The following is a 17,816-nucleotide window of genomic DNA, read 5'->3' on the forward strand; positions in this document are numbered from 1 at the left end:
GGGAGCTGGGAACGGGGAATGGGGAGCTGGGAACGGGGAATGGGGAGCTGCCTCCGCCGCCGCGCCTCCCGCTTGAACGAGGGGAGGAGGCTCGGGGGGCTCCCCATGGCTCTGCAGCACTCCCTGCCAGGAGGGTGCAGGGAGGTGGGACGGGGCTGTGCTGCCGTGAGAGCACCAGAGGAAATGGCCTTAAACTGAGACAGGGAGGTTCAGATGAAATATTAGAAAGTTCTGCCTGTTGGGGTGGTCAGACACTGAAGGGTGGCCCAGGGGGGCGGTGGGGTCACCATCCCCTGGAGGTGTTTGAGATGTGGCGCTGGGCGATGCGGTTCAGTGGTTCAGGGGTGACAGTGGCGGTGCCGGGTGGACGGTTGGACTGGACGATCTAAAGGTCTCTTCCAAACCTCTGTGATTCCATTATTCCATGACACCTACCCGGGAGGAGAACGGGATGCATCCGGGGGTGGATCCTGTTGCACTGCGAGCTGCCAGGTTTCACTTCCATCCCATGGGGCTGCACTGAAACAGCCCTGTTCCACTTGTAAACACATCCCTGTTTCTTCAGCGGTGCAGAGATGAGCACCAGGGACAATCCAGCTCTGGGCCTCTCAAACAAACCAGATGGCAGAGGCAAGAACACTCATTCAAAATCTTGGATCTTTATTAATAACATCCATCGTAGCTTTATCTTCGGTCACACCAAAGTTTTACCAGTGCAGTTTCCTTTTTGGACACAGAAATACAGGACCTCCACTTTCCAAAGGAAAAGACAGAGCCAGCAGAGAAATACTTGAAGAGTGAGGTTGCAGAGACACAAACTCTTTGTCAAGCAATAAGTCTTTGTTTTGCCTTAGCTTAGTTTGCTCTCTAAATCTTCCTATCAGGGTACTCTGGCAAGACTCCAACATGATAAATGCTATGCAACCAAATAATCCAAACCCCACAAAACATACCAGTTCATACCTTATCCAAAGTCTTCCATACTAATTATAACTAAAAAAAAAATCAATTCTTTATGTAGCCTCAGCTGGAGACTGTGGAACCAGCAAACATGGCAGTAGAAATTTAAATAAACATCAGGACTAGTCTTGCTAATTTAGGCAGGTGAGCCATAGTTCAGAAATTGCATGTTATAAGTTCTATAAGAAAGTGACTTAAAAGGTTTCACTAAAAACCTCATTTATTTTTTTTTAAAAAGGACAATTAATACAATTTCATCCTCTAGGAATGTGGTACATAAGCTGTATATACACACACAAAAATAGTGAGGTCAGCTTGGGAAGTTATTCTAAATCTCATCAAGAACTGCCACCAAGTCCAAACTCAGGGCAGAGTGAACGAGAAAAGCAGCACCATCCCAGTGCCAGAGGTGGGAACAGTCAGCCACGGGAATGAAACAGCTTTGGAACTGTCACTGCTGGCAGACAATGGAACAGCTCACCTGAAGTACACTGCCTTGGAAAACATCATTTATCTCCCTTCACCAGTGTTTTCCTTGCAGTGCCATGTGCAGACCAGTGAGCTCTAAAAATCTTTCTTGGTCTACAAGGGAGAGCTTGTAGATCAGGGAGCTCTTCAGAAGAGCAAAGTAGAACTGTACCACTAATTACACTGGAGCCCATGAAAAAGAGGCCAATCAGAGCAGCTTAATAAATAGTTTAGTTCATGTTTCTTCGTATCTGTTTTCTTACCACCGCAGTCGCCACGAATGTGCTTTTTACAGATTCAGCAGTTGATAAATAAAGCCGATTTTTAGTCGTTATTATAAATTACAACCAAAAAAATTCAACAGTTCGTTCTTAGGTGCTTCTAGGCCATAGAAATTCCCGCTTTTACCAATAAGGGGGATTTCTTGTCCCCGTTTCAGCATCTGAGGTTATTCCTGGTGTTCGTGCTCTTGTCCCGGGATGAGCCAGCGGATGCTCTCGGTCCGAAGGGTCGCGTAGAGGACAAAGCTGGCCAGGAAGAGCACGGAGAACAGGAGCAGCCAGTCTATGCCCTTGGTCAGGACGCTGGGCAGGGGCCCTTCCCAGTCCTCCTTCGTCACAGCCACGTCACTTTTAGCTTCTATCCCTAAAAAACAAAGCACCAGAGCAACGTCATAATCCTCAAATACAGAGAGGCTGGTTCTACCTGGAGATTTGTTCTGTTCTCAGACTAAGGCTCACGTACAGGTAGACTTAAAATTTTGGTGAGATGGCCCTTGTGTGTTAACATATGCCCAGCAAAGGATTTACTTACATAAAAACATTGATTCTTATGTGTATTTTCATAGCAGGACAGGGCTTGTTCTGTCCTCCCACAGCACAGCCTTGGGTAAGTTTATGGGGTTTTTTCAGTGCACAGAAATTTAATTTAGAGTGTTTTTTCAGGAATTTTATTTTTGTGCATTTCTGGCAATGTAGACCCACACAGCAGTTCAGTGTAGATTAGAAGAGAACTAGCTGGCTGGCAAAGAGAATTAAATTTATTTCACTTTTAATTAAATCTTTGGGCAGGAAGATGTGCTCCAACCTTCTAGCACCCGCTCTAGCTAAACCCTACTGTTCCTCCTGCTCTATGACAGCAGCCCAAGGAACTGATTTTCTGCTCTCAGCACACAGAAATCCAGCTCATGGCAGCAACTGATTACATAAACCTCTGCTGGGTCCTCTCAGGGTATTCATGAAGTTCATTTTAAGGAACAAACACAGGGAGAGGAAATTTTGGAGTTAAAAGCCAGCCTGTTCTTCCCACTGACACATCAGGGCTGATTGACACACCTGTTTGGTTAAAGATGAAGTCTTTCAGGGTTTCCAGCGTTCTGTCTGTATGATTAAATCTAGCCATAGGTTTAGCACCTTGGAAAAGGAGGATATTTGGTACAGCCACAGTTCCAAATCTAGTTGATAAACTGGTGGACATAAGGCAAACACAAAGCAGGAAAGAAATTAAATCCACTGGAGGAAGAAATAAAGACAGTCATGTTCCAGGAATTGTCAGTCTCACTAAATTAAACTGTCACCTTATATGGAAAAAAGAACACTGCTGTTTTTAAAACTCAAAATTAACAGAACTAAACTGCTGCTGGAGCACAGGGAGTGAGAGTTACCTGCTGTGCTGGGATGCATCCAGTGCCAGGAATCGAAGGGTTGGAAATGCTCGGGGTAAAGAGTTAAAATGAGGTGCCAGGCTGGCAGAAAAGCGGCACCATGGAGTGTAGAACAGGACCAACGTACAGTCACTGCTGTTTGGGTTTAGGAACTCCATCAGGTCCTTGGAGAAAGAACGAGAAGAACAAGCACAGACAACTACATATTTCACAGAGTTAAATTTTATGTAGGGATGCACCGCTCAGTCAATTAGATACCAGGCAATATTACCAAGTTAACTGCACCTTTGCTTAATCTTTTTACAACAGGTGGAGGATTGCATTTTCAAAGGTTGATTTAAAAGCTAATAATTTAAAAATATACACAGGCATAGCCATTACAAGAAACAAGCTGGCAGTAGCTGCCATTAAAAATTTCAGAGAGAAGCACCAGTGCACAGAGCAGCAAAGCTGGCAGTTCCCTGCAGGCACAGAAATGACAGGCACAGGCACATGGAGTGCGCTGTATTTCCATTTTTTTCCAATCAGAATGACCCGAAACGCCTCCTTGCCCGGATATATCTTCTCTTCGGCAGCACAGAGGGTGTTACACAATAACATTAACCAGGTGAAGCACTGAGAGCACCACGCCGGCACCTTCCCCCCCTCTGGCGTTCACCCCAACCCCGGGTACCTGCGACACGTTCAGGATCTGCAGCGTGAAGCGCTCGATGCCCGTGGTGTTCCTCTCCTCGCAGTTCACCTTGGGGGCTTTGGCGCTGTCGGTGCCGTTCGGCTCCTCGGGCAGGACGGGCTCCAGCACGGGCTGCTCGCGGGGCGGGCCCGGGGGGGCTGCGGGGCCGCTCTCGGTGGGGCCGCACGCCCCGGCCGCGGTCCCCCCTTCACAGGGGCCGCCGCTCGGCTCGGCCGGCACTGCCGAGAGCAGCACGGGCGGCTCGGCCGGGGCATCGCTGCCGCTGCCCAGCATCGCGTCCGCCATCTCGGCCGTGCGGTACCGCACGGGCTCGGGGCCGCCCGCGCCGCGCTCCGCCGCCCCTGCGGGACCCAGGGCGGGGAGGAAAGGACGCGTCAGTGCCCCGCTCCTCCCGCGCCGGCACCGCGCCCCCAGAGCCCCCCGGTCTCACCTGCGGGAAGGGTCCTACCGAGCCAGGACAGCGCCAGCAGCGCCAGCCGCCACATCCTCACCCTCGGCCCCGGCCGCCGCGGCCGCGTCTCCCCGGACAACGATCGCTTCCGCCGGATGCCCGGGACACTTCCGGTTCCGCCGGGGCTCCCATTTCCGTGGGAAGGGCCCTGGGGCCGGGGCAGGGCCGGGACAGCCGCGCTCGGCGGGGTCGGGCCGTGCGGGAGCGCGGTGGGGGCCCGGCCCTGCCCTGCCCGCTATAGACAGGAATCGTGTGGGTTTAACCGAGTTTGCTCGCGGTTCCGCTGAACCCGGAGTTGGGATTGTTGAGCCTGGAAGAGAGAAGCGTTCGGGGTGACACTGCGGCCTGCCAGTACCTGAAGGGACATTAGAGGAAAGATGGGGCAAGAGCATTTACAAGAGCGTGTAGTGACAGGACGAGGGGGAATGGGTTCAGATTGAAAGAGGAGGTTTCGATTGGGTATTAGGAAAAAATTTATTTGCTAAAAATCTTTTAGGGAAAAATCCTTCCCTGTGAGGGTGGGGAGGAGCTGAAATTTAGCAAACAGGAAGATTTGCAAAACATGAGTCTTTCTGCGCCCATGAAAACTTGGTGGGTATTTGTGCAGCTGAGACTTGTGCAGCTGGACTGCTCAGTAACACCAGGTACCGAACATAAAAATGCCAGTCCAGCCCCAGAACAAGCCCTGGTGTCTCACCATACACAAATCTGAAGTTATTAAGAGACAGAACCACCTCAAAGACTCTCTGAAGATGTCCAGCTTGGGCAGCTGATACCCCACCACTGCCAGTCTGTCAGCATGAATAAATCATAAACTGTCATCAGAAACCACACCAAGTGTGCACCGAGGGAACAGCCTGCCCTGCAGCTTCCATCCTTCCCTCCATGGCAGGGAACACAGCAGCCATGGAAGCAGTTGAGCTGAAAAGCCTGTATTCTTCTATGATATCATTTGTGTGATTTAATAGCTAATACTTACAGTTTCCTTAGAACCAAGAAAATAATCCATTTTGCTCAAGAATGACATCCAGGAACTGATTTTTAGAGCAGGATGTAGCAGACTGAAGCTGAACTCTGTTCTGAACATATCCAGTCACCTTGAAAGCCAAATATTTAGCATTACCAGAATCACCAACAGAAAAACCCAAATAAACAAGCAAACCCCCAAACAAAACAAAAACCCCCACACAAACAAAAAACCCCCCACAAACAAACAAGGCATTAGAGGTCCTTTTCAGGTAAAAGCAAAATGTCCCAAAATAACTGCAACTGCCTTTTGGAATGTCCCAACCCCAGATGTATTCAAGGCCTTTGGAAGTTCATGGAAGACAAAAAGGGTGCTGGAAAACAAGGGGAGGATGCAGACCTGGGAGTCTGGATTGCAGCTTCTGGTGAGCAGCACTGTCTGTCTGCCCCAAAGTTACTGAGACACTTCAGTGAAGAAAGAAAAAAAAAATCAAATTAAAAAAATTAAAAAGAGGCACTGAGTGGTATGCAGAGCACATCTTACCAACAGAGATAAATTGGAATATTGTTGCCATACAGGGATAAGGATATTTTATTCATCACAGAATAATGACTAATGACCACCATTCCATGAAAAGTTTTGTTTCTGAGTACTTGCAAACTGATTTCCATGTGCAATAAAGGAAAAAAAAAAAGTTAGCAGCTTCCTATTTAGCCATATATGGCTGTAACTCCTTTCCTCCCCTCCTCCATTTGAGGGAAAGGACAAGAACAATTAAGTCACTGTCGCAGTGTTTTCAATTCATTAAAAAATGAGCAACATTTCCTGACATCTTGCCATCCATAGAGGCTTTTTGCCTTCATGTAAATATATGTAACTTGCCTGTAACAAGCAAGTAACAGTCAACAGGGATCTTCAGCCAGAATTTATAAGATATTAAAAAAAAAACCCACCAGGGTTGTTTTTGGTTAGGTTTTAAAGTATTAACTTTATTAATAAATATACATCCATATGATGATGTAAATACAGATCATGAACACTACTCCATTCCCATACACATAATTGCACACGAGTAGCTCAAGTTCATGGACATAAAAACATACACAGTATCTAATCAGGCTTTTTACAGCAGAGGACAGGGTGCTGATAATACTAGTTATTTAACAGATTATTGTTTCCCCCAAAGCAAACCTGTGGAAAAGGAAATGATGGAAAGATTAAAGTATCAGAAAGTGGTTCAAATTTTAGAATACAGATTTTTCTATTTGGGAAAAAAAAAAAATCACAAGGAGAAAGGTCTAATCTCTACTAAAGTCATAAATATATTTAAGCAGTGTTAAAATATATGCATTAAAATAGAGAAGAATAAACTTCTTTTGTGGTCAGAAATGAAGTTTGCAGTTCCAAGTATTTATGATTGTTATCAGCTGTTTCAACTGTCAACTCTAAGGATAGTGTGAAACATTATTATACAGATAACAAAGAACAGCAGAGTCACAGCTAATGAAACCATCACACAAATGACTTCACATTGCTCTGCCTTTTAAAGCTCTTCGAAAATGGGGGAGGGAGTTAATTCTCATCTGAATTACTCTGTGTTTTGTAGTTCCAGGTAATTCTTTTCACAGACACATCACTCTTCACTGACAATGCTTGGTCTTGTCCTGACTGAACTCTTAAGATCCTTCAGACAAAATGAAAATATATTCATTCAGAAGAGAGATCTTTAATGGCTCTAGTTATTTCCATTAGTTCAAACTAAATCCAAGATATAAAGAACATTGCTTTAATGACAAAGCTAAGTGCTGATTTCAAAAATACTATCTTTGATATCAAAGTCAGCTGCTTCTGATGGTATCTGACTTTTTTCTGCCAAAATATGGTGCTAGCATCTTGAATCTGTCCAGTGCAAGACTTTATAGTAGCAAAATTATTTGGTTTTAAAGTTTAAGTAAATTTAATCAGAAAATGAATAGTAGTTACTATATGTATATTAAACAGTGAACTTGTATAGCATCATTAAGGAATAATAGCAAGCTAATACATTTCATTTATGTATAAATAAGACGTTAGAAACTTGATAATTAAAAGAAATTATTAAAACCCAAACTTGACATGTCGGTCTTCTGAACAGTGTTAACACACAACAGTGATCCTAGCTTATGAATAGCTGAATTATGATATATAATATAAAATAAGCAATTTACCTTACAAGTAATGTTCTCATACTATGGGGGGAAAAGGCCAGTTTTCCCATTGGTACTAATAAAGTTTAGGCATTAACATGCTGTTTCAGTGTTTCTCATGGCAAGAAAAGTGTTGAAAAAAGCACAATGTGTTCTGCAGAGTACACACAGGAAGAGCAGGAGTATTTGAAAATTCCATTTCTAGTCACTTTGAATCTCTTATCCTCTTTTTCCTTCCCCTCAGTGCAGGGCACCAGTAAACTCCAGTCAGATATAAAATAAGAGCAGATTAGGAAGTACCCAGCAGTGCACTTCTGGTCTCCTTCCTAAATCTGGAGTGCCAAGCAGCCCATTCCAGACTCTGAACACTTTTCTACTTGATGCTCATCATTTCACAACTGACAACATTAATTAGTTTTTACTGGGATTATATTCCATCTGATATAATTAATCAACACCGTAATGAACAGAAATTGCTTAGGTGATTCCATTATTTCATCAGCATACTTGAATACAAATTATACTAGCAGAACAGCAATACATCTGCATTGTCTCCTGACACACAGCACAGCACCATCGAGTGGATGCACAAGTGAGGAACGGAGCAGGAGCCAACAGGATAAACAGGAGGAGGTAAGGAGTGGAGCTTCTCCAAGGGACAGTGGTGACATGCAACACGTTCCTTGCCAGCGAGGTGTGACACTCCTGCAGTGATACATTCAGCTGAAGAGGACTGCTTGCCCAGCTGAGTTCAGGAAAGAACTTAAAGCAGTCTTTAGTTGAAAAATCATCTGATTAAAAACAGCCACCACAAGACAGATCCTGAGGGTGAGTGAGCTCACGTTAGCATTTGCACGTGTCACAAGTGACATGGTTCTGAGAGAGGCTGCTAAAGGTCAGACTGGAGAGTTTGCTGAGGAACAGAAGGTACAACTGGATTTCAGAGCTTCAGCGTGAAGAAACTGTTCCTTAGTAGCAGTTTAGCTGCCATTAGTTCATCTATGGACTAAGGAGCCATCCAGTATAAGTTGAGGTTCATTGTCTTAGTTGCCAGTGCATACACAGTTCCCCCAAAACCATTCAACACACCTATTGTAAAGTACAGCAAAAGTCCAGCTCAATATGTGTTAGGCATCACTGGAACACCTGAAGGCTTGCTGCTTTTTTCCTGATAAAAAAGGTATGAAACATGACATCTGTTTCTTAAATTGTCAACACTGAAATCAAGAGGTCTCATCAAAATGACAGCAGGCCAGAATAACATTTATGTTAACAAAAATTATCAGCATCGTTACCCATTCAGCACAAGCTCAATTAACCCAAATTTTTATGCTCCCCCAAATCTGCAAACTCCCCCCTCCCCAGATATTTCAAGCTACAAATTTATCACAAAGTCATTTTATATGTGAAATGACTTAAATGTAAACTTTCTTCCAGATTAAAAAAAGAGCTTTAATTTCAGTAAAATAAATTTAGGACCAAGAATATGCAACATTGAGGACTGATTTTTCTGAAGTCTAGATGAAAGTATTTTACACATTCACACACTCTCTCACACTTCAAAAAAAAAAATAAAAATTAAACACACCCAGTTGAAAAATGGAGCAGTTCTTTTGGGAGGAAGGAAGGTTTTAGTTTGAGTCAAGAAAGGTATTTATAGTTAACCAACAACATTTTTTTTCCAGCTTTCATGCATAGATGAATTACTCTGTATCTGGGGTGTAGCAGTGCAGTAAACTGCATCCTGTTTGCATCAGCTATACAGTTTGCCTTTATAAATCATGAAAATCGTGTCCTTTGGTAGATATATAAGCTTACATAACTTAAATATACTATAAGTGTCAAACAACGAAATAATTGTATTTCCAGGAATATCTGGCAAAATTGAGTCTAAAAATTTGGCAACAGTGTCTATTTAAAAAGTTTAATTTGTAAACATTATAGGTTAATACTTTAAAAGCTATTAAACTGTTGCCATCTAAGCACAGGTTTTAAAGGCCAAAGCCAGCGTAAATAGCTATTTACAGATTTAAGAACTTACTGCTTAATATTAACCAAGTGCCTAACCAGAATGAACAGTACTTAATTTCTTATAAAATATTTCAAATCTCAAAGAATTATTTGTGGTTTGGTATATGTACTATTAGGCATTTCACAATTACACAGCAGTGACAGTGTAACTGAAAGAACAGCTCTCACCCAAAGGCAAATTAACTTGTCCTAGTAAGGCTGTGAAGCTGTAACACACTGTACAAATGCTCAGGTCTCTCCAGTATCTTCAAAAATATTTTTGGAGCATTAGTTGTAATTCACTTAATGCTACAACTCCGGAAACAAAAGCCACCTGAAATCACCTTAAAAAGAAAAGGCTGGGTTTTTTAATTTAATTTTTAAGTATCTATTTGAGGTCTGTAGAGGCTCCTGCAGAAGTGGAAAATGTAGCTTGCTGCTTTCTTTATCAATTTTCCTTATCAAGTAAGAACTTAACTGCCTAAGTTGCTTATTTTGGGACAGGTCACATCATGATCCATCAGCCAGCTAATTCTGTCCTCCTTATTGCAAATACTTGATGCATCACCACATCTAGATTTGTGAGAAACTGGATGTAAAATTAGGGACATGGACATTACCTAAGTATTAACAGGCATAATTCATCACTTCAGACTTTCTTATCAATTATGACTTAAGCCCAACAAAAGCCCCTTTAAACCAAAGCCTTCTCAGCGTGACTGTAAATGTTATGAACTGCACCCACAGGCTATGGCATTATCTGAATAGAAATAAAATCTAGAAACCCAGACTTAGACAAACATTACAACAAAACGTGAGAACCATGCCCAAAATCAGCGTAAAGCAGATTAGTAAGGAGTTACTAATTCCCTCCTTTCATTCATTAGGCTGTTTGATTTTGCTACTAGTTTCACCAGCAGCGTGTACTCCTCTGTTATGCACCATAGGGTAAGGAAAAGCTGCACTGCCACAAGTATAATTTAGATTTGCAAGCCGTGAGAGAGCTTTAATGCTACCTGGAGGTCTGCCTGGGCTGACTTTGTATCCTGCTGCTTTAGTTGTACCCAAGGGTCTGCCTGGACTTGTCTTAAATCCAGCTGCTTTGGTGGTCCCCAGGGGTCGGCCCGTGCTGGTCCGGTACCCTGCTGATTTGGTGGTCCCTGAGGGCCTCCCACGTTTCCCGGAGCGGTTGAGGTTTTTCTTTTTCTTCAGTTCATCTTTTGTCTCTAAACTCCTGCCACTCGTGGTCTGCAAGTGGGACTCGCTCAGGGCGTCCTGTCTCTGGCAGGCGATGGGTTTGTGGGCGACGCCGTGGCCGTACTTGCTCTGCTGGGTGGCGTAAAGGTCGAACTGATCGGCGGCTCTCACATTGTCCTCGTTAAGGCAAGAGCTCTTGCCCGTCCCACAGAAAGCTGGATTGCTGCTGGCAACAGGGTGCATCATTTTCTACCAAAGATAAGAGAGAAAAATATGTATCAATATATATAATAATATTTTTTTTATTATCATAATAGTCAGCGGTCCGCAAGCGAGAATCTCTCAGAAGCTCCCCCTGTTTCTCAAAATTAGTCCAAACTATTTTGTCTGTTTTTAGTATTGATGCCAGTAAATTACTTTTTAAAGTGAGTTTTAGTAAGCTTTTGCTTGAGGTTTTGCACAGTAACCTCTAAACGTGGTTAAAAAGGACAGTTTAAACCATGTATTATTCAGATGGGTATAATCAGAGAAGAAGTAAGCGGAAAAAAAACCAACAAGAGCATTTCAGCACCAAGATGTACAATATTTGCTCACCCACCGTGATTTCAAAACCTTTCCAACCAAACCTCATCTAAATTTTACTTGTTCTAGTTCTAAGATTAACCTGTGACTCAGCCAAGGAGAGATAAAGTATCACACTCTTGTTTTACTAAATATAGGGTCCTAAAGATTTTTATGTTTGTTTAACTGAAGCAAAATAATAAAGTGCTAATCAGTTCTGTAATCTCATGTCACAATCAGTGTCAGAGAAAGAAACAGGTAAGGCATTCAGCAAGGCAATGGTGCCATAGTTGGGAAAGCAGAGGGATGAAATGAATCTGTAACGAAGCAAGAGGTGCTGGATTGCAAAAATGCCACTGCTGTCCTAGTGAGTACAAATTGCTGGTAATGCCAACACTGAAGTGACAACTCTGGGAAATAAAATTATATTTTCACCCATTCAACTATATTGGTTCTACAGCTTAAATAAGCTGCAAATACTCAGCTTAAGATAGCAATATTTACCCATGCTGAAGACAAGATTAAGCCAATAAATATCTGGCCCATCACAGTATTTCTGTGCCCTACAGCCACACTTAGGACACCAAATACTTCTTCCCATGGTAAATTTCTCTAGTAGACAAAGTCTGGAAGATTTATTACATTTTCTCTGCAACAGCTCTGGAATTGCACCTACAACAACACCATTTACACTCTGCCATTGATTACTGAATTTCTTTGGCAGTTATGAATGTCTCCTCCCAGCCAGAGAGAAAGCACACAGCAGAGACACTCTATTTACCCTGGAGTCAATCCCCGTGCTCTTTTCTCCTGATTGCAAAGGATACACTCCCTGTTGGAACACTCAATCCACCCTGGCTTGTCAAATGCACATTACAGTGTGCATTACTCTTGTGCAAATATATGTCAAATAGTGAAATTATGATAATAATATAGTTTAAATATTAGATGTTCTAGCAGAGATAATCCAAGTGCTACAATGCTGGTGTGTTGCACAGGGTACAGTAGAGCAAAGTGAAACCACTGTTACTGCAGGTGTTAACCAGCAAACAAACAACTAAGAATAATTTGCAAACCTGTGCTTAGCAAAGGACAAAGGAAATAAGCTCAGGTCAGGAGACCAGACAGATTTTTCCATGCAGCAATTAAAAGGAAGCTTAAGGTTTTCCACAATTAGCAGTCCAAAAAATGTTACGTTTCCTTAACCCCACTAGAAAAGGGCCTGCAATATCACAAAAAATACCAGAGATTTTTCATGATATGTAATTGCAAACATGAGGGTTTAATAAGGTCCTTTAGCTGCGGAGACAGTGAAGCCCAGCAGCCCTGAAAGGCTGTTCAGCTGTTTGTTGGTACTCCAGAGACACTTGGAGTGGTGGAGCAGCATTCTTGTCTCAGGACTCATTTTAAACACAGGAATCCTGGCTTTGGCCCCAAAAAGCTGCTCCAAGCTCGACTGCCACAAAGAAGCATCAGTTCAGCTGCCCAGTATCCAAGGAACACACCAGAGCTGGGAGAAGGCACTGAATAGAGCAGGGGCCCCTGCTATTTCCCATGAGACCAACCACTGCTCAGACTCCTTCCTGTCTATGTTACATTCTTATTCTCTGCTTTTTCTCCTCCTTCCACTCAGGGTGTGGGGGGTGATTTTTCAGACAGAGAGCATCAATCTTTCCAGGGGAGAACCATCACAGGTACTCCAAGACAGCGAATACATTCTGCTGTAACTGCCAAACGCTGGAGCTCCATCACCACAAGCATGTGTTTTGTGTCTGCTGGAATACCACTGAGAGCTCTCAGTGAACTCAAACTTCACACACGAGACCTGGCTGATGCTGGTTTACCTTCTACCTGGCAACAACCAGTATCACTGGAATGGATGAACGAAGAAAGATGTACAAATCAGAAACTGTTTAAAACTTCTTACAAGAGGAAGCTTAAACAAACCCAAATCTCGGTGGAAAGCTGCCAGTGGGATTTTTTTTTTTTAATGCTTTCCCCCCTCCTGACACCATTTTTCATCAAACCATGAAAATTTCAAGTAGTAGCCAAGGTTTCTATTCTGTGTTTTTTGATTTAAGACTTTTGTTTTTGGAAAAGTTCTGAAAAGGAAATCTGTAATCGAGCTTAATTACCCTAACATGGCCATCTTCAGCACAGCTTTACTTCATTCACATTACAGCAGGGAATAAAAGAATGCAGTGAGTCTATCTGCAGAGTGGAAGCAGGTTTCTTGGCAGGGAGATATACAGTATAAAGGAGAATTGGTATAAAATGCAAAGCTATGCCAATTTAAAAATCACACTCTAGCTAAATTGTATAGCCAAACACACACAACTTTGTGTGCAAGCATTCTTGAATAAAACCCACCAGAAAAGTTTCCAACAAAATAGAACTTGCTTGTTTTAAAACCTGTAAATAGACACATAAAAATATTTGCAACAGTTTACTTAAATCAGTTTTTAAACTGATTCAACTGACTCTCTGAATAAACAAATAGTTAAGATGAGGCACTGCAGGAAAGAAATTAAGTCGTATTTCAAAATGAATCTTACTGGAAAGTGTCTGCAGAGGATTTTCTGTATGGATCTTTTTCTGTCTGGTAATTTATATCTACAGAAATGCTAGGAAAGGGAGGAGACACTGGATAAGCTGGCTTTGGGAAAAGAGAGGCAGCACTAGAGCTTCCCATGCAACAAAGCACAGAAGCTAGAAAGAAAGGGGACCATCCAGGTGGGACTCACAGCTTTGCTGCAGGGGGATGTCTGGACATGGCAATGGCCCCTCCCTGTACCCTAAATGCAGGTTAATACACCAGACAGCTCCAGCTTCCAGCTGCTAAGGCTCCCAGGACTGATATGGCCCATTGCTCTCCAGGCTTGAAACCCTACAGAAAATCCCCATTCATGGCTTGTTCACTACACAACATTTTAAGATCAAAGCTACTCAAGTGACATTACATAAAATTACATTACACAACCCTCTCAGGTTGCAACGTGATGCTGTCTTTGGCTTTCAAACATCATGCCCTTTGTCTTCTTCATGGGCAGAATTCAGCTGCCAGCACAGACAAGGTGAAACCTTTAATGAGCAGAGAAGCTCTCAGGCCCCCCAGAACAGGCACTTGCTGAGCAGCTGTTTTCTACTGAGCACTGGACCTGTGACCCATCATTTGCACCGAGCAGAATAATCAGTTCCAACATAAGCAGCACAACTGCTCTGCTCTCACCCAGCCCAGCCTGTGCTCTGGGGCCTGGTGAGCTCCACAACAGGCCTGACTCAGCAAGTGCTTCTGACCTCGGATAAAACACACGAGAATCAGAGCAAAATGGAACAAAACTGGAAGTACATCTACATTACAGTTTTCCAAATGATGAATACCAGGAAAGGTAAACTCCTCTTGCCAACAGGACAGTTTTCCTTCTAATGCATGTAAATCCCACTCGTTTTTCAGAGGTTTTCAGCGCTGAGCTTGCAACAGTTTCAGCAGGGTCTGTGCAGCTGCAGGAGGCTGTAGCAGTACATTTTCATCACCATCCAACACACACAAAGTATGTGACAGCTACAGAACGACACGAGCAGCTACAAGTATCATTTGTGCACAGTTCTCTGAAGGCCTGGAGCGAGCACAGGCCGGGCTCTGTTCAGGATCTCCCATAAAGGGCTCTCTGTGCCCCGTTCCTCGGCACAGGGGCTGCAGGCCCTGGGGAGCTGCAAAGGGCTCCACTGCTTTGCAGGGGGGTTTGAGCAGCAGCAGCAAGAATATTACCCCTTTCAAGACTGCAACAGAGATAAGGCATCAGTTCTGTTCTTCCCTCACAGGACAGCATGTGTGAGAGATCCTTTCATCACTCACTGAAAAGAATGAATTTATCAATTTAAATGTTTTTCAAGTGTCCCCTTTTTTGTCAGCTCCTTTTCTACACGTTAACTAAAGTAGGGCCTTACCCAATTTTTAAAACCCTCTAACTGCTTGCTTTCACGAAGCTGCACCTTACTTTGAGCATTCCTCTAAATATAAATATTTTTAAAATACTAAGTATGAAATTTTATCAGTGGCACAACATACACTAACACCTGAACTTACAACTGAAATCTAATCTACTTGTGAAGCATGATAACCAGTTTCTCCACACTGTGCTTATGAAGCCCTTTCCAAAGTCAGTGTATAGTATGATTTTCTCACCATCTGACACCAGGTAAAATATATTAAAAACTACCAAAATATAAGAAGTAATCTCTTTATAGAGCAGTGACTTGCTAGAGCTACTACGTGACAACATGTGACTGCAGATTGAAGAGTCAACACAGTTCTGGAAACAGTTTCTATCTCAATTACTCTTAGTGCAAAAACACTAAGAAATTAAGAGTTCCCCAAGCAATACAAGAACTTACAAGTATGGTCCTTCCCCCCACGACCCAGGGTAATTTTCTTATGTTAAAGGAAGAGTTATTTGGAGCTGAAACACCCACCCCCTTCAAATTCCTCTTCCCCAGTCATGCCAGGCAGAGGGGGAGACTTCCCCCTCACCAAGGTCTGTGATTCCTGCTCCTCACCAGAGCTGCAACCCTGGGTGCTCCTCTGTGCCCCTGGGAATTGGAGGGGTTTGACTCAGACACCCTTGGAGAAACAATTCTCTCCAGAGCCTAAGCACCAGCTTTGTCATACACACAGAGCTCACAAAGAGTTGGTGTTGGCAAGCACCAGCAAGGCTGAGGGTCAAATAAACTGAACTTTTAGGGTTCATTCATGATTTGATTGCAAAACCAGGCAAACAAGTAATTGTTAGGCTTTCTAACCCTAAAAAACAAATAAGTCATATCCAAGGGCAGAGTCTCACTCGATGCTAACATCAGCAAGGACGTCAGCTGACTTCTTCCCACCCCAAAACTAAGATCATATATGATGATGAGGAACAGGACACTTAAAAGGGTTAAGACAGCTTCACAAAAATTAAGGAAGATGGTATCAGTGATTTAATTACCTGTGCACCTCCAGTTACACTGACACAACTGAGAGTTTGGTTTCATAATCAATAGAAACCACTCTTAATCCACACTTTCTGAACGGGACAATCTCGCCCTTTCCTCTGCTCCCACATTCCCATTCCTTGTGCCAACACCAACTATTATGTAAGAGCAGGGCAAATCAACACCAGGGATCTGATCCAGGTGAAAACTAATCCAACAGGAAGGCAAAAGCAACAGTTTGTGGGCAAGAAAGGAACAGAAATGCACATTTCCATCAGCACAGAGACAGACTGAGGTCCCAGGTCAGCCTAAGCCACATTACCCAGTGGTTGCCACTGACCCATTCCCTGGTCCCTGTTACTCAAAAATCCCCCAAAACCCACAGGCCTCAAAACCACGGTCTTAATGGACTTAGAAATCCTGGGTGGCAGCACAGGGAATGAGGGTTGGGGAAAAACCCCACAGCTGGGGATGGAGTATCACAGCCACCAGGCCAGACAGACTGGCTGTGGAGAGTACAGTGAAACTGCACCCTGATTATCCTGTGGTTCTGTAATTACCAAACTTCAAGGCAAACCAAATATGCATATGAATGATGGAGCAGGTAGAGGTGGGTCTTTATGAAGAAAGGATTATTAGTATTTGTGAATTGTCCATTCACCTCAAGGAGCTAGTCCCAAGTAAACTGGAGCAGCCCTTGCTATAGCCTAGAACCAGGGCTTTGAGGAGCTGGAGATGCTTATTCATCTCTGTGGGTGTTCTCACCCACCCGCTCCTCTCCCCAGGGAACAGACCTTGCTGCAGTCTAGAACAACAGCTCGGAGAGGTAAGAGCTGCTCATTCATCTCAGTGGGTGTTCTCACCTACCCTCTCCTCTTTCCCCAGCCTGCTCCCACAAAAGGGTTCAGAAGCTTAAGGGATGGATCCAGCTTCTCCTCCCTGATGTGATTTTTCAGGGTGTTTCTCTGTGACAGGACTGGTACAAAACGCTCTGGACACTGGTGCACACCCCCCAACAGTGCAAAGGGCTCTGGACACCTGTCCACACACCCAAAAACACAGCCAGTGCAGTCATGTTTTTGTGACACTGCAGAAAGACAAAATCCACTTGTTGAATCTGTTCAACAATGGCCAAAGGACAAACACGCAGGGCTCGTTTTAAGGTTACATCTAAAACCTGAAGAGTATGGATAAAGACACACATGCACACACACACACAAAAAGTTGTAACAGAAATCGTGGTATCTGAAGACTGAAATAGAAATAAGCAATAATTTAATAAATATATTAACTAAGTGCTCCTCCTACTCTTTCATTTTACAAAAATAAAAACCACATGGGTCAAAATAACTGTTACTTTCTTTAGAGAGATATCCAGAGAGAACTACGTGCAAATTAAAGGTGCAACTATTCACAAAATTGATTGCCCCAGAAAGACTACGCACAAACAAGGCTGTACTAAACTACCCGTAACTATCCACAAGAATGCACAGCACTGCCACGCGTTATGTGAGAAGGCAAAGAGGCACAGCAGGAGCACGGCGAGGCTCTCCAGGTATCCCGACCTGCAGGTGAGCCAAGGCATCCGCTACTTGGGCACGCCAGGAATACATCCCTGGGCTGTACGAACGCATCCAGACCCCACACGCTATTGGGAACACGCTCTAAGTGAAAAGCCCTGCACACAC

The 17,816-nt window shown here is 43.6% G+C and overlaps 2 protein-coding genes across 4 annotated transcripts in view; both read right to left on the bottom strand.

Moving 5' to 3' along the window:
• Window positions 1-638: 638 nt before the first annotated feature.
• TXNDC15 (thioredoxin domain containing 15) lies at window positions 639-4,331 on the bottom strand. Its single transcript, XM_027643695.1, has 5 exons — window positions 4,216-4,331; window positions 3,765-4,126; window positions 3,092-3,255; window positions 2,763-2,893; window positions 639-2,073 (listed from the first exon to the last, which is right to left on the bottom strand). The coding sequence occupies exons 1-5, from the start codon at window positions 4,268-4,270 to the stop codon at window positions 1,877-1,879; spliced, it is 909 nt and encodes a 302-aa protein (XP_027499496.1). The 5' UTR covers window positions 4,271-4,331; the 3' UTR covers window positions 639-1,876.
• Window positions 4,332-6,171: 1,840 nt separating this feature from the next.
• CUNH5orf24 (chromosome unknown C5orf24 homolog) overlaps window positions 6,172-17,816 on the bottom strand; it is a 17,745-nt gene continuing 6,100 nt past the window's right edge. The window contains exons 1-2 of one of the 3 annotated variants that reach the window (XM_027643181.1): window positions 14,513-14,534; window positions 6,172-10,845 (exon numbers count right to left, since the gene is read on the bottom strand). In XM_027643181.1, coding sequence (XP_027498982.1) covers window positions 10,276-10,842 — 567 coding nt within the window. In that variant the 5' untranslated portion in view covers window positions 10,843-10,845; window positions 14,513-14,534 and the 3' untranslated portion in view covers window positions 6,172-10,275. Of the gene's footprint in view, window positions 10,846-14,512; window positions 14,535-17,816 lie in introns of those variants that run through there. The other 2 variants (XM_027643183.1, XM_027643180.1) reach the window with 2 other exon arrangements.

The sequence above is a fragment of the Corapipo altera genome, unplaced genomic scaffold, assembly GCF_003945725.1.
Source record: "Corapipo altera isolate COAL_440 unplaced genomic scaffold, ASM394572v1 75, whole genome shotgun sequence".
In the NCBI taxonomy this organism is placed as follows: Eukaryota; Metazoa; Chordata; class Aves; order Passeriformes; family Pipridae; genus Corapipo; species Corapipo altera.